This window comes from Nannospalax galili, unplaced genomic scaffold, assembly GCF_000622305.1.
Source record: "Nannospalax galili isolate Female #2095 unplaced genomic scaffold, S.galili_v1.0 scaffold646, whole genome shotgun sequence".
NCBI lineage: Eukaryota > Metazoa > Chordata > Mammalia > Rodentia > Spalacidae > Nannospalax > Nannospalax galili.
In genome coordinates this window covers 2,136,848-2,152,810 of record NW_008355279.1, presented here as the reverse complement: position 1 = coordinate 2,152,810, position 15,963 = coordinate 2,136,848, and the positions used below count along the sequence as shown (strand labels likewise).

Genomic DNA, 15,963 nt, shown 5'->3' with positions numbered 1-15,963 from the left:
CAACAAACCCTCTGGGACACTTCGAAAGCGGTTCTTAGAGGTAAGTTTATAGCTCTAAGAGCCTACATTAAAAAAATCGGGAAGAACACAAATAAATGACTTAACATTCCAACTCAAGACTCTGGAAAGGCATGAAACCCAAACCAAGAAGAAGAGAAGAAATAACAAAAATCAGAGCAGAAATTAATGAAATAGAAACAACACAATACAAAGAATCAATGAATCTAAGAACTGGTTCTTTGGAAAGATAAACAAGATTGACAGACCATTAGCCCAGTTAACCAAAAGAAAGAAAAAGCACCTCCAAGTCAACACAATCATAGATGAAAGGGTAAACATCACAACAGACACCCAAAAGATCCAAAACATTGTAAGGAAATACTTTAAAAACGTATATGCTACTAAATTTGAAAACCTAAAAGAAATGGATGGGTATCTAAAATCATGGGAATCACCAAAACTAAACCAAAAAGAGATTAACAGCTTCAAAATATCCATAACACATAAGGAAACTGAAACAGTAATATAAAACCTCCCAACTGAAAAAAGCCAGGGACCGGATGAATTTACCACAGAATTCTACCAGACATTTAAAGAAGGTCTATATCCAATAGTACTTAATTTATTCAAAAAGATAGAAATGGAGGAAGAACTTCCAAATTCCTTCTATGAAGCCAGCATCACTCTAATACCAAAACCAGGTAAAGATACAGCCAAAAAGGAAAACTATAGACCCATATCTTTAATGAACATAGATGCAAAAATTGTCAATAAAATACTTGCAGCCAGGTATGGTGGTACATGCCTTGAGTTCCAGCACTCGGGAGGCAGAGGCAGGCAGATCTCTGTGCAATCAAGCCCAGCCTGGTCTACAAAGTGAGTTCCAGGCCAGCTGGGGCTACAGAGAGACCTTGTCTCAAAAACAAAAAACAAAACCAAACAAAATACTTGCAAACCACATACAGACACACATCAAAAAGATCATCCACCATGATCAAGTCAGCTTTATTACAGAGATGTGGGGATGCAAAAATTCTCAACAAGATACTTGCAAACCACATACAGACACACATCAAAAAGATCATCCACCATGATCAAGTTGACTTTATCCCAGAGACGCAGGGATGGTTCAATATGCGTAAGTCAAAAATGTCATAAATCATATAAGTGGACTCAAAGACAAGAGCCACATAGTCATATCAATAGATGTAGAGAAGGCCTTTGACAAAATTCAACTTGCATTTGTTTTCAAAGTCCCAGAGGGACTTGAACTGGAGGGAACATACTTCGACATAATTAAAGCCATATACAACAAACCCACAGCCAGCATTATTCTAAATGGAGAAAAACTGAGCATTCCCATCGAAATCAGGACCCATACAGACTGTCCACTATCTCCACTCTTTTTTTTTAAGAAGTATAAAATTTAAAACCACCCATAGAGTTCTGTGCAATCAGGAATGATATAATTTGCAATAGCTTCTTTTTTAAAAAACTCATGACAAAAATTTAAAATGTTTTTAATTACAGTAGTCATTTAGCCTTATTCAGTTAGAACAATTTAAAAAGAAATTTTATGCTCTAAACAAATGAGACACACAAGGAAAATAGACAATTTTCACAACTATCTTTACATTTATACTTCAATACTATTTCAAGTACATTTCAATGCACTTTGCTACATAAACATGAACGACTGTTGTGCACCATAATTTAGATCCATCAAGTAATCCACAATTCCAACTCACAAGTCTTCAAGTACTGATAGTGTTACGTGTGCAGAGGACTACATATTGACCATGAATTAACATCATCATGATTCTAAGATTTCCTTGCTACATAGTGAAGTGCTTTCCTTAATTGTTTCCTTTGTATGTGAAAAACTAAATCAAATATTTTGTGGAACTTAAGAAGCATTTCCTAATTTTTCAAAAAAATTAATGAGATAGGATGTCAATAGGTAAGAACAGTAATAAAAATAAAATAAAATAAAATAAATAGTAAATACATTCCAAAGAAGAGCCACCAAAGGCCAGAAGTATGAACTTAGGAAGTCGATATTTCTCATACTTCTGTTCTTCACCTGGAGAATTGGTGAATATTGTACACACCCAATGATTCCTATAAAATAAGCTATTGATACGTATGTAAATTTACAAGGCAGATAAATATATAAGAAAAGAACCAACTAGAAATTCATGCTGATCTTTCTCTCTACCATGTAATCTTACAGTGTTCCCTTTAGGGAACACTTATGATAGTCTAATATCCCAAATAAGACCATCTGCCCACACACCACAATGCAAAAGCTGCCCTTAGTTTTCACTATAAAACAATTTCTGGAAAAATATTTCTCTTAAAGCACCTATCATAATGTTAACTCCATAAAAGCTTAAAAAATGACCATATATTGTAATAAAAATATTTAATCTTTCTTAAGAGCTGCTTTTTTGTAAATTTGTATATAGTCAGCTACTTTATCACAGCACAAATATGCATTGGTGAGGATATGAACTCGCTATGCACACCAACGTCATGGGGGGCGGGAATCTTATTGACTATTCAAAGTTATTTGGCCTGTTTACCCCTTTTCTTGTGACTCAGAATATATTTGAAATATTCAAAATAAACTGATTCTATACATAGGCTTGTAAAATAACCTATGTAGATTACTAAAAACTTTACAGATACAGCTCAGTGTGCATCTTAATTCCCTATGCAAAGGTAGTTTTCCAATGATTTTGTGTGTGTGTGGCTACAAAGCAGAACCAAAAAACAAACAAATAAAAAAACAAACAGAAAAGAAAACAGAACCCAAGAGAAATCACATAATCTAGAGATAGTACTGCCTGTTAGAGACACTAATAATTTTGCATATTTATCCTGAAGGACTGGGAACTAACATTGTTTACCCAGCACCATTTCCCTCAAGAAGCCTTCATGTCAATAGATTTAAATATACTAAACTTTGATTTTGAGGGATTGACCTCAGCCATTTGAAATTATCTGAATGAAAAAATATAGTCTTTCTATTGTAATAGTAAAGGGATAATATTCCTTACACATATTGTTTTGTTTTGTTTGTTTGGTTTGGTTTTTTGAGACAGGGTCTCCCTGTAGCATCAGGTTGGCCTTGAACTCAGAGATCTGCCTGCCTTTGCCTCTTAAAGGTGTACATCACCAAGCCCAGCACAGGCTGAACTTACTATTATGTAGCTGAGGCTGGCATCAAACATCAAATCCACCTAAGTCTTACTCACAGGAGATAGGATTACAGACATGGATGGGCTAACACACCCATGAATTAATTTCTGTTGTATTTGTTTTCCAAAAAGTAGCTGGTTTTAGCATCTATTTGGTTACAGGTGGTACATGGCAGATAAATATTAAAAGTATTTCTTGCTTTTGAGTTTGGAATATGCACCTTCCTCTCTCTTTTCTGTGCCTTGACTCTGTCACAGTTTACTTAGCACCCATAGAACTTGTCAAATTACGTTTGTTATAATACTTTTCACTCTGATTTTATTTATATATATATAGTTTTATCTCCAGACACATTTTAAATTAAACTTTCTATTTGGAGAGAGTGCCTTGCTATTAAGTAGCCCAGGCAGCCTTGAACTTGCCATCATACTGCCACATACAGCCTCTCAAGCAGTTAAAGGCCAGCCTGGGCTACACAGTGAGGTGCTGTGTCAAAAAAGGAGGGAGATCTGGTGTTGGTAGGCTAAGGCTGAGGTCCTAGCAGACAGCCTGAGAGGGTGGGTTCTGACCTCCATCAGTGTAGCGTCTCTGATCTCAGCAGACCGCCAGACAGTGCTGAGTTCTGGCCTCCCTCTGGCAGAGGGCCTGAGAATGCAGGGGACTGCCTGAGAGCACCTGGATCCTGCCTCCATGTGGTGGTCCTTTTAATAAGATGATGCTATACAGTGGTCCCTTCTGCATGAAATAACTACCATCATCACGATTTCAGCTGAGCCTGATCGCTAAACATCACAATTGGGCTTGTTGACGGTTGTGCTCATTCATAATAGGAGGGCCAAGCAGGGTCACCGCATTATCCAGTCACTCTTCACAGCCAACTGTATATAATTTGGCCCTAATCACACATGGCCTCCTCGATTTGGAGAAGGCTAAAGTATACAATCTGGGGGAGGCTAGGAAAAGAAGGCATGACCCATGCTGGGTAAAAGCTTCCCAGTATGCATACCCTCAGGTCATATATACACCTCAGCAGCCCCTCAATTATCTCAGTAAGTAAGCTTAATAAATTTATTGGTTCCCCACTAAAACTTTAATCAAACATTGGCTTGACACTAGAACCTCCTTATTGCTTAGCATCCCCAGAAGAAGTCTCACAACAGACAGAAAATTTATTAATGCTATTATGTCTCATAATTATTTTTTTTAAAAAAAGAAAATGAGAATGTAAAAGATGTTTAAAAGATATGGGAATGGAGATATATTCCAAAATAGAAAAAAATTAGAAAGCCTAAGCAAGTGATGAAGGTCTATGTAGGTTTGTTATGATATATATAAAGGATGAGACAAAAGCAATATACGCATAATCTTAAATTTTCTATGGTTATAGTTTAGTCAAATAGTTTAAGGAACAAAATATGTATCTAGTCAAGGTTTATCAGAGAATATTTGTTTTTTACCCAAGCCTTATCTACATAGCACATGATAATTAAAAGTACCAGACTGAGCCTGGTCTACATAGTAAGTTCCAGCGCACAGCTAGGGCTACAGGGAGACCCTGTCTCAAAAAGACAAAAACAAAAACAAAACAAAACCCAGCCTGTACTTACAAGACTTCAAGTTTATGATGAATGAAGGACTTGCCCAATAAACTGTCACCATCTAGAAGTCGAGGGCACTCTCCATGGCCTCGGTGCCTAGCACACTGCCTTAATAGTTAAATGAAGAAACTATGGAAAAGGTAAAAAGAAATCCCAAAGTATCAAAAAACAAACCACTTGCAAATTCGTGCAACTCCTATGGAAAGCAGTGAGGAGAACTCAAAAAACTCAAAAGAAGCCCACCATTTGACCCAGTTAGTCCACTCCTTGGCATATACCCAAAGGACTGTTGCAGAGATACTTGTACATCCATGTTTGTTGCTGCTCTTTTCACAATAGCTAAGAGATGGAAGCAACCTAAGTGTCCCTTAATTGATGAGTGGACAATGAAAATGTCGTACATTTACACAGTGGAGTTCAACTCAGTGGTAAAGAAAAATGAAATCATGAAATTTGTAGGTAAATGGGTGGAACTAGAAACTGTTATACTAAGTGAAGTAACACAGACTCAGAAAAAAAATTGATGTACGTTCTCCCTCATATGTGGATCCTAGAACCAAATCCTGGTGAGTATATATCCAGACATAACTACAGGAACCAGGATAATGAAAAGTAACCAGGGAGGTAAAGAAAAAGAATCTGAAGGAGAAGAACAGTAGAAAACAAGTGTTAACAAGGGAGATATGGATAAAAATGGGGTTAGTTTAAGGGAGGGGGGAGGGAAGGTTATACAAGGAATGTAGGGGATAAAGGGAAAGAAGGAGCTCAAGAGAGGTGGGACCGTAGGAGAAGGGTATTATTAAGGGAGAAATGGGAAAAATGGGGACACTTTGATTGGGGAAACCATGATGAAGGGGAGACAATGTGAGAGATAAATAATGCCTAGCTAGTTTTAGAAAACCAGAGAGAACCATATTAGGCCAACAACCTACCAACAAATTATGCATACAACCAGATCAAAGAATGTAATATATGTCTAGGCAAGGTTTATCTGAGAGCATTTGATCTTTGGCCAAGCTCTATCTACATGGCACATGGTAACTAAAAGTACCAGACTGGTGGAACTAATCTTCTTGGATGTTTAACAGCCATACTTTGAGGCCTATACTAATTTGGTCAGAGGGATATAAAGGACAGTTTTTGTTCCTTGTCCTCCTAGGTTGTCCAGGGGACTATGAGCATCTCTCAAAATGTCCTGTAACTGTGGTGAGTCACCTGTCCTCTTGATCAAGGAGACTGTGGAGACCCCACCAGATGGACCTGAACCAGTGCCCAGTCTACAAAGAGGAGGGTCAACACAGAGAAAACATTTCCTCCATGCTTCCAAGTGAAGCCAACCATGGTCGAGCAGGACCTCTGACTTATCTTCACATAGGTGGAACTGGTAAAAGAAAGGAGCCAGGGGCTCCTCCCAAGCTCATGTGACCCCTGAGGAAGATTCTCAAATGACCTTAAGAGTAAAAATAAATTGCTTTATCTGGGCCAATTGTAGGGTCTTAAACACCCGAAAGGAAAGTATAACCAAAGATTAATGGGGTCAATATAATTTTTTAGGAGTCCATATGTATAGCTAAAGGCTACATAACAAGAAACAATGCCAGACAGGAGATATTTTCCTTTGAGTTATTGGCCAGGGTGGCCCAAAAGACTCCCAGACAGTAACCCAGCACAGAACTGGGAAAATGAACAGCAGACCCCAATCTTATCTAAAGGAATATTGATAACTGATTGCTGGTAGATGAGGAACAGTTCATCTTCCTAAAACAAGGATCTCTAGATAGGTTGACTAGATTCAGCAGACAGACAAGCACTGGAGAATGGCTGGGGGTGCCGACAACATAGTGGACAGTAACAGGGACTATAAGTATCTCTCAAAACGTTCTGTAACTGTGGTGAGTCACCTGTCCTCTTGATTAAGGAGGCCGTGGAGACCCCACCAGATGGACCTGAATCAGTGTCCAGTCTACAAAGAGGAGGGTCAATACAGAAGAAACATCTCATCCATGCTTCCAAGTGAAGGCAGCCATGGTCGAGCAGTACCTTTGACTTATCTTCACATAGATGGAACTAGTAAAAGAAAAGAGGCAGGGGCTCCTGAGGAACAGATCCTCAAATGACCTTAGGAGTAAAAATAAATTGGTTTATCTCAGCAGAGAGTTTTGTTCTCAGCAAAAGCAGCTGAGCTCCAGCTTGAGAGCATCTGATGCCCTCTTCTGGCCTCCAAGTGCACCTACATTCCAGTGCACATATCCACACACAGACATACACACACATAAATAAAAAATAAAGTAAAGCCAGGCATGGTGGCACACACGTTTAGCACTACCACTTGGGAGGCAGAGGCAGACAGATCTCTGTGAATTCAAGGCCAGCCTGGTCTACATAGTGAGTTCCAGGCCAGCTGGGGCTATAGGGAGACCCTGTCTCAAAAAAGACAAAAATAAAAATTAAAAAATTAAAATAAAATAAAATAAAAACCACTTCTGCCACTGCTGCTATCTGAACAGTCTGGAAACCTGTGTAGAAGTCTCATCTAGCTTCCTTTCCTGTTGGCCCACTTCCAATAACAGCACCATGAGGTGCCTTCTCTGTGCCAGTTTCTGTCATTGTGGATGCTTACAGTCTCACCAAGTCCACGAACAACTCAGTGAGACCAGCTTTATTGTCTACAGTTTACAAACTAGAAGAAACTACACCTCAAAGAGGCTAGCATTTATTGTGCTAAGGTCATACAGAGAGCAAGTCAATGAGGGGCATTGATATTCACACTCATTCCTATCCATCCCTCTCTCCGGCTCTTTATAACCCACAGGCCTACTGTCTCTCTTCATTCTTTACTCAAGTCAATATACAAATGATTTAACAGTACTCTTTAACTGTCTGCTTGGTTCATGTATACAGGTCCTGACTAGACCAACATGATTGCTTAGAAATAAAGCAATGCCTTCATAACTATAGAATGTGGATTGCATGCCAGGCAGAGTCAAACAAACAAACAAACAAACAAAATTTCTACCTAGCAAGCAACAATTTTTCATCTTAATGAGTTCCATTCTAAATATAAGGCATTAATCCTCCACAGAAAGACTTCTACAGTGAACAAAGATTGGTTGGTCCTTGATTCCTTTTAGTAGATTCTAAACAAGCAAAAACCTAAGAGAGTTACATTTAATATGAAATAAACACAACTCACCATGGCAAGCAAAAAGCGTGCGGCCATGAAGATGTAATAATCAAATGTAAAGACCGATGCTATTCCGAAAAAAAATACGCCAGTGCTTGTGGACCACAGAACCACTCATCTTCCGAGCCTGAAAAATAAGAACCAGAGTGGAAGGTCGGGTTGTCATGGCTTAAACAGCCTGCCCAGTTAATGACAGATGAGTGTGGCCTGTATTTGTAATAGCTTACCCGTTTGGATTCCATTATTCATTTATTTGAGCAAATCATGATTTAGCACACGGAGTCTTCAGACCAGCCTTTCGGTGCAGAGGCTTCTAGCTAAGCTGCTAATGTGCACACAGGACCACTCTGAGCCAGCCCCATGGCCTCCAGGAACTGAGGGAAAAGTGAGGGAGAATTTTCCAGTTCCTACCCCCAAGCACTTCAGCCCTCAGCTCCGTTGGTTCCTCTTCCCTGCCAAGCTGGCTCTGCCCTCCAAGGCTGCCATAGCGCTTGCTAACCTCCCTTAAAAACTGATATCTTGCTAACTTTTACTCCTGCAAGACGGTTCCTACTTGCCTCATATCCTCATAATTGAGAGAGGCATTTCTTTGGTTGAAAATCAACATTCCAGCCGAGCGTGGTGGCTCACGCCTTTAATCCCAGCACTGGGGAGGCAGAGGCTCTCTGTGAGTCCAAGGCGCCAGCCTCGTCTACATACTGAGTTCCAGGGCAGCTGGGGCTACAGGGAGACCCTGTCTCAGAAGGACAACTAAAAGTAAAAATAAAACCTTTCCAAGTAAACTATTTGGTGGCTTTTAGTCCATTCACAAGGTTATATAACCTTAGCGGCTGCATATTCCAGGACTCATATATTATCTCCCTACACCATATTCCAGGACTCATATATTATCTCCCTACACGGAACTGTACTTAAAAGGTGTCACTCCCTGTTCCCTGCTCCTTTCCCGGCCCCGAGAAAATACCAATCTATTTTTCTCTCTGGATTTGCCTGAGGCATTTCATATAAATGGAATCAACCCATATGTGGCCTTTCACCTGCTTTCTTTTACTTAGCATACTCTCACGGTCATCCATATCAGCGCTTTGTTTCTTTTTCATAACTGAGTAGCATGCCTTTCATTTCTCTGTTCATTTGTGGGCATGCATTTGGGTTATTTCTCTTTAGCTATTATAAATAATGCTGCTTTGAGTATTCACCAACAAGATTTTGTGAGAACTTACGTTTTCAATTCCCCCAAGTTTATTCCTGGTAATTCTGTTTGACTTTTTGCAGAACCTCCAAACTGTTTCCAAGATGGCTGCCCTGGTTCTACCACCCCACCAGAAAAGAATAGAGCCCCAATTTCTACACATTCTCACCAATACCTGAGGTTGCCTGCCTTTTTCATTATAGCCAACCTAGTGGCGATGAGGCAATCTATCATTTCGACCCTGATTTGCATTTTTCTAATGATTAAGGATATTTGAGCACTTTTCCAAGTGCATATTGACCATCTGTACTTAGTCTTTTAGAGAGATGTCTAGTGGAGTCTCTTGCTCATTTTTTAATTTTTAATCACTTACTTTTTTTGAATGTTGACTTGTAAGAGTTATGAATATTTTGGATACAAAATCCTTGTCAGATACATGATTTGAAAATATATTTCTCCCTGTGGGTCATCTTTGTCAAGTAGTTTTAATGCTACAAAATATACATATATGTATATATATATATATATACATATATGTATATATATATATATATATTCCAGCCAGCAGGTTTAAATGACACAGCAAACGAAACGTAAACGCATAGGAAACTGTCATTGCTATGCTCTTCCCCAGGCGTCTCTGCTCCCACACATATTAGTAGGGACTGCTGGCCCTATACACGAGTGCTCCCCAGCCCCATCTGAGACCTGAACTCCACCTGAAACTATTTTAACTATTGCTGATGAAGCCATGCCATGGTCTTCACTCTCTGCAGAGGAGCCACCATCTCCTGAGAAAACACAGTCCAACAAAGACAAAACTCCATAGTATCCTGCTCTGCCCACCTACTCACACAGCCTGCATCTGGACTCAGCTTCCTCTTCCTCCCGCTCTTCCAGGACCTTCATCTACCCACTTCTTCTTGGCTCCTTCCCTCTTCTCTAACTCCTCCCCTTCAGTTTAAGCTTTACCTGTCCTAAACAAGAAACTTCTCTTGACCCACAGCTCTTCAGCCATCTTGCATTTACTTCCTTGGCAGATTTAACAGATACAACACCCTGTCCTCAGCTCCCATGAGTGCTCTCTCTCATTCCCTCCCCCACCCCACACCCCACACCCTGATGATAGCCAGAGGTGACAGCTTTTCTGAGGTCCCTTCACAGCCGTTGAAGATCCACCATGGTCCTCTTATACCTCACTTTTTTGGTGCCACTGACCCTACCTGTTTGTCAGGATCCAGCTCTCACTCTCTCCTGGTTCTACTCACCTCTCCCAACAGCCCCACCTCCATGCAGGCTTTCCCATGTTCTGTACAGCACACACTGCCCTTGTGATGCATCTACCTCCCTGGCCCTGACTCCTGATCACTTGCTGTTACCTCGCCACACATCTTCTGGCCCTAGTTGTTCCTTTCAACTCTGTCCTGCAGAACTGCAGTTTTATCTCAGTTATCCCATCCCTATCTTTTCCATAATTCACAGATAGTACAAGCTCATTGATAAATATCCAAACATGCTTCCCTCCCTTCGAATACTGCACTCTCCTACCACTTTCTGAAATGATCGGCAATATCTTCTGCCATCCAGGCTTCTAAGTCTTAATCCCCACTCCAGCTCTCCTTGTCCCTGCATATTCATCACCACATCATACCGGTTCCAAAACGCCTCCCAGATATCTTCATCTTTCCCTGTTTTTTTCAGTCCTGCATCATTGCTTACATCATTCATTCATTCCACAGTCTCCCATCTGTCTTTTCTACCCCATACCAGTGAACCACCTACTCTTTCTAGAAAGAAACCAGTGCTGATCTTGGTTTTGTTTCTTGGTGTTTCTTTTATCTTCTCCATCTGGAAGCTTCCCTAGAACTTTGACCATCTGGGGCATATGAAGTGTCTCATCATTTCTTGGAGTCTCATGGCAGAAATTAAGGTGAACCTGTTCTGAGGCACATGGACCGGGCTCAAAACCCAGCTCAAAGCCTTTCTTTCCAAGTGAACATTCTATGCTTCCTTTTCCTCAGCAGTGGGAAAGGGTCAATGAAACAATGCCCACCTCACAGGCTTCCTTAATAGTTACCTGGCAGTGTGTGAGACAATTTATAGTCCTAGTGCATGGTAAATCATCCATACATGTAAGTTTTTAACTTCTTTAAAGTATTTAAAAATACTTAGATTTCACTGAAATTTCCACTTAGAAATCTCTCTCCTATGATAGTAGCTTCTATTTCTTCTTTTTATCATATTACGTAAGAATATGTGGCATACATATAGTTTAGAGAATAAATGAACATCCAAAAATCACAAAGCAAACCAGAGATCTGATCACAAAGCCCAGGCCCTTCTCAGGAGGAGTCATTACCCTAACTTTGGTGATATTCAATTTGCTTACTTTTAATTCCATTTTAATTCCATTTTTACCACTTTTATATGCTACTTCAAGTGAAACAAATTTTATAAACAATATTGATTAGTTTTGCTATATGGTTTTGAACTTTTGTTTTGTTTTTCTGAAATAGGGTCTTGTAGAGCAGGCTGACCTGAAATTTACTATGTAGCCCAGGCCTGCCCTGAATGCTTTATTCTCCTGCCTCAACCTCCCAGTTGCTAAGATTACAGGCATGTACCACCATCCATGGCTTGCTTTGAAACTTTCTAAAACACAGCATATTATTTCTCAAATGTGTACTGTTTTATGATATGTTTCTTTCACTCAACATTATATTTGAAAAATTCATCTATGTTGCTTCATGTAGACATGGTATATTCATCTTGTGGCCACATAATCTTCCTATTGCAAGAAGAAACTACAGTGCATGAGTCCATGACAAGGTTAAAGGACATCTGAGTTGGTAGTGTAGGGCCACTGGGAACAGTGCTGTAGGAATATCCTTATGCATGTGGACTTTTCCAAGTATGTCCAAGGTACATTTAGAGCATGTAGACTGTGGGCATCACTAACTTCTCTCTGTAACACTAAGTCAGTCTTCAAAAATTCCCCAACTTGCATTCAAGAGATCCTGTTAGGCCATATCCTCTCCAAAAGTACAAGACCTTTTGCTTTTGACAACTGGTGAAATACAAATGGTGTGATTATATATATACCAGCAATGCCCTTTCATCTTTTCTTTTTTTAACATTTTTATTTATTATTTTTATTTTATGTGTATGCATGTATTGCCTGCATGTAGATAAGTGCACCATGTCATGCAATGCCCACAGAGGTCAGAAGAAGCTGTCAGATGCCCTGGGACTGGAGCTACCGACAGTTGTTAGCTGCCATGTGGGTGATGGGATTCGAACCCAGGTCTTCTGCAAGAACAACCAGTGTTCTTAACTGCTTAGCCATCTCTCCAGCCAGCCCCCTTTTTCATTGAGATTTGAGATTTTCTTTTCTTTCTTTCTTTTGGTCTTTTTGAGACAAGGTCTCCCTGTAGTCCCCAGCTGTCCTGGAACTCACTATGTAGACCAGGCTGGTCTCAAACTCACCAAGATCTGCCTGCTCTGCCTTCCAAGTGCTGGGATTAAAGGTGTATGCCACCATACCTGGCCTCAGACTTTTTTTTTTTTCATTTTATGAGCATGAGTGTGTTGCCTGCATGTATATAAGTGTACCCGTGTCATTCAATGCCCAGGGAGGTCAAAAGAGCGCATTGGATTCTCCTGGAACTGGAGTTACAGATGGTTATTAGCCGCCATGTGGGTGCTAGGAATAAAACCCAGGACCTCTGCAAGAATAGTCAGTGCTCTTAACTGCTGAGCCATCTCTCCAGCCCAAGATTTTCTTTTCTACAGGGTAACTCCAAATCTCTTCATTTTTTCTAATTCATTGTCTTTTTCCTGTTGACATGGGCTCTTTTAGTATTGCACATTGTAATCCTTTAGTTTTATATGTAAAGCAAGTTTTCTCCCCCTCTTCCTCTCTCTCTTTACAGCACCGACTGGAATCTCCAGCACAATGCTGAGCAGAAGTGGCCTTTCACATATCCTTATCTGTTCCTAGAAAAGCTTTCAACACTTCACAGTTAAGATGTTGCTATAGAGCCAGGTGTGCTAGTACACACTTAGTCCTAGATTCTTGGTAAGCTGAGGCTAAAAGATTTTTTTCTTTAATTTATATTTCATGCATACGAGTGTTTTGCCTGCATGTATGTAAGTGTATCTATGTGTGCAATGCTCACGGAGGTCAGAAGAGGGCATCAGATCCCCTCAAACTGGAGTTACAGATGATTGTTAGCTGCCATGTGGTTGCTGGGAACTGAACCCAAGTCTTCTGCAAGAGCAGCCAGTGCTCTTAACCACTGAGCCATCTCTCCAATGTGCGTATTTCTTTTTTAATGCTTTAAAATTTTATTTATTTTTCTTTTATGTATATGAGTGTTTTGCCTGCAATGTATGGAAGTACACCCATGTATGCAATGCCCACTGAGCCCAGAAGAGGGCATCAGAACCCCTGGAAGTGGAGTTACTGACAATTGTTAGATGCCATGTGGATGTTGGGAACCAAACCCAGTCTTCTAGAAAAGAAGCCAGTGCTCTTAATCACCAAGTCATGTCTCCAGCCCCCAGGAGCTCAAGACCAGACTGTTAATATTAAATTCTCTTGAATTTCTAAAATATATTTCAGAACTTTCCCTATGTCCTATGTCTCATATTTCCCATCTTTTTGCTTCTCTGAGTTTTGTTACTGATCATTTTTGCTAGTTATCATCTATTTCTTTAGCTCTATATAAGTGATTGTTACAATCATCCAAAGGATTTGTTATTCACTTGTTTTCATTTTTATTTCTAGATATTCCAGGTTTTCTTCTACTTATATCATTTTAATATGTTATAGTTTTGACTAAGGTATTTATCATGAAAAAAGGTTTTTAAGACTCTTCCCAGGCTGAGGGTGATGGCAAACGAAGCATGTGAAATTTGATTTTAGTCTATTTTTAAATTACTAAGTCAATCTGCTGCTCTTTAATGGATGCTGGCAGAAAACATAACACTCAAGGGCCAGAGAAAAGGGGACTTCCTTGCTTGCAGCATTACAGAAAGTGAAAGAACAGCAGCATGTTTGTGTCAGTCCCCTGGACCCCCAAGTCACACAGGGGTGACACAAAGGGCCCAGGGAGCCTCTGCACCTGTAGTGGCTTGCACCAGAGAAGAATACTGGACTTGAGGGATCCGTGGCTTTCACAGTAAACAATTAGCCAGCTTGCAAAATGTGGCCTTATCAGTTAAGGTTACCAGCTACATAAACAGGTCTGTGCAAAAGAATTGATCATAGGCCATAACACTTTTGGTATATCAAGCAAAATGTATAGAAACCAATGAAAACTGAACATATCAAGTAGTTCCCCCTAGGAAGATGTTAATTTCTTTCCTCCAAGGGCTCTAGCCATCTGGGAGGGGCCATGTTAACAGATTTCTTGAGTTTCTACCTCCAAGCAATGTTCGTTTGAGCAACAACGCATCCAAACAAGTGCTGACTTGTGACTACAACTTCTTAAAGGCTTTTAATAAGCAGAATAACTTGGGCACCATAGGTATTCAACACATGTTTATATAAGGATACCAAGTTTACACATTAAGATTCAATTTTTTCCAGTTAACATATTTTGTACTCTGTTGTGTTTTTATAAAGCATTAGTTACATCCCACTTTTGTCACACAGCAAATGTATTTTAGCAGATTTATTTAGCACACCAAGTACATGTGCTTGAAATATTTTTAGTTTCAAGTGTCAAGCAGTGAACACATTTCAACAGGAAAGGCCCAAGTGATAATTTTTGCAGCAGTCTGTCAAATGAAAAGAGTAATGCTCAGCAACTGTGAGCATTCAATAAGTACATCCCTGCCCATAACAAAGCTCTGTCTCTTCTTAGATATGAGTCACAGCTATCTTAGGCTGCCATCCCTCATCTAAGCTGCTGTCCTTAGGTTCTTGGTGCTTAGCACATGCTTGTAAAATTCACAATTGTAAAGATCAAATCTCTATGTTTTACCATAAACACTTAAAGTGTCCATGTCTATCCAAAGATGAACTTTGCTTTATTTTAAAGTTATACATTTTTAATGTGAATGCTTAAAAGTATGGCTTTTCTATGATTTGTATGATGGTATGCCCTCCAAAATTAATGTTAAAATGTAACATGTTGAAATGTGTTCACTGCTTGACACTTTAAACTAAATATAAAAATATTTCAAGCACATGTACTTTGGTATGCCCCAAAGTGCCCAGAGTAAGAATGTGGCCTCTGGGAGATGACTGTCACTAGGACTCTCCTCTGGAGAAGGAAATTTACACCCTTAAGAAGGGTTTAAGATAAGCTGTACGTGGTGGGGCATGGCTTTAGTCCCAGCACTCAAGGCAGGGGCAGGTGGCTCTCTACGAGTTTGAGGCCAGCCTGGTCTACAAATTGAGTTCCAGGCCAGCTGGGGTTTCAGGGTGCCCTGACCCGCAGAGCAACAGCGTGGGGCACCGAGACTGAACCTGGAGGAATGAATAGACAGGGGGCATGAAGAAATGGAGACAAGACAGTATTCTGATCAAGTCTCTTTTATTGAGCAATCACACAGTGTTAATATAGTAAAGCGGAGGGTGGGGGAAGGTAAAGGGCGGAGAGAAGGCAGGGGGAGTGGAAGGCGGCAAGGCCCTGCTGGGGAATTTCTACTACAGTCATGAGCCCTGGTGGTTTCACAAGATAAGGAAGTAAAATGTAGAAAAAAATCAGGGCAAGAAAAACATGTTTTTACAAGGCCACCTGGTTGTTTCAAACTGGGGCAGGGGTACACTTAAG

General features: G+C 40.1%; 1 protein-coding gene across 1 annotated transcript in view; it reads right to left on the bottom strand.

Moving 5' to 3' along the window:
- The window catches only part of Slc22a16 (solute carrier family 22 member 16), a 78,270-nt gene that overhangs the window by 46,111 nt on the left and 16,196 nt on the right, over positions 1-15,963 (bottom strand). The window contains 1 exon segment of the mRNA XM_008852451.1: positions 7,996-8,113. Within this exon segment, the coding sequence (XP_008850673.1) occupies positions 7,996-8,113 (118 nt within the window).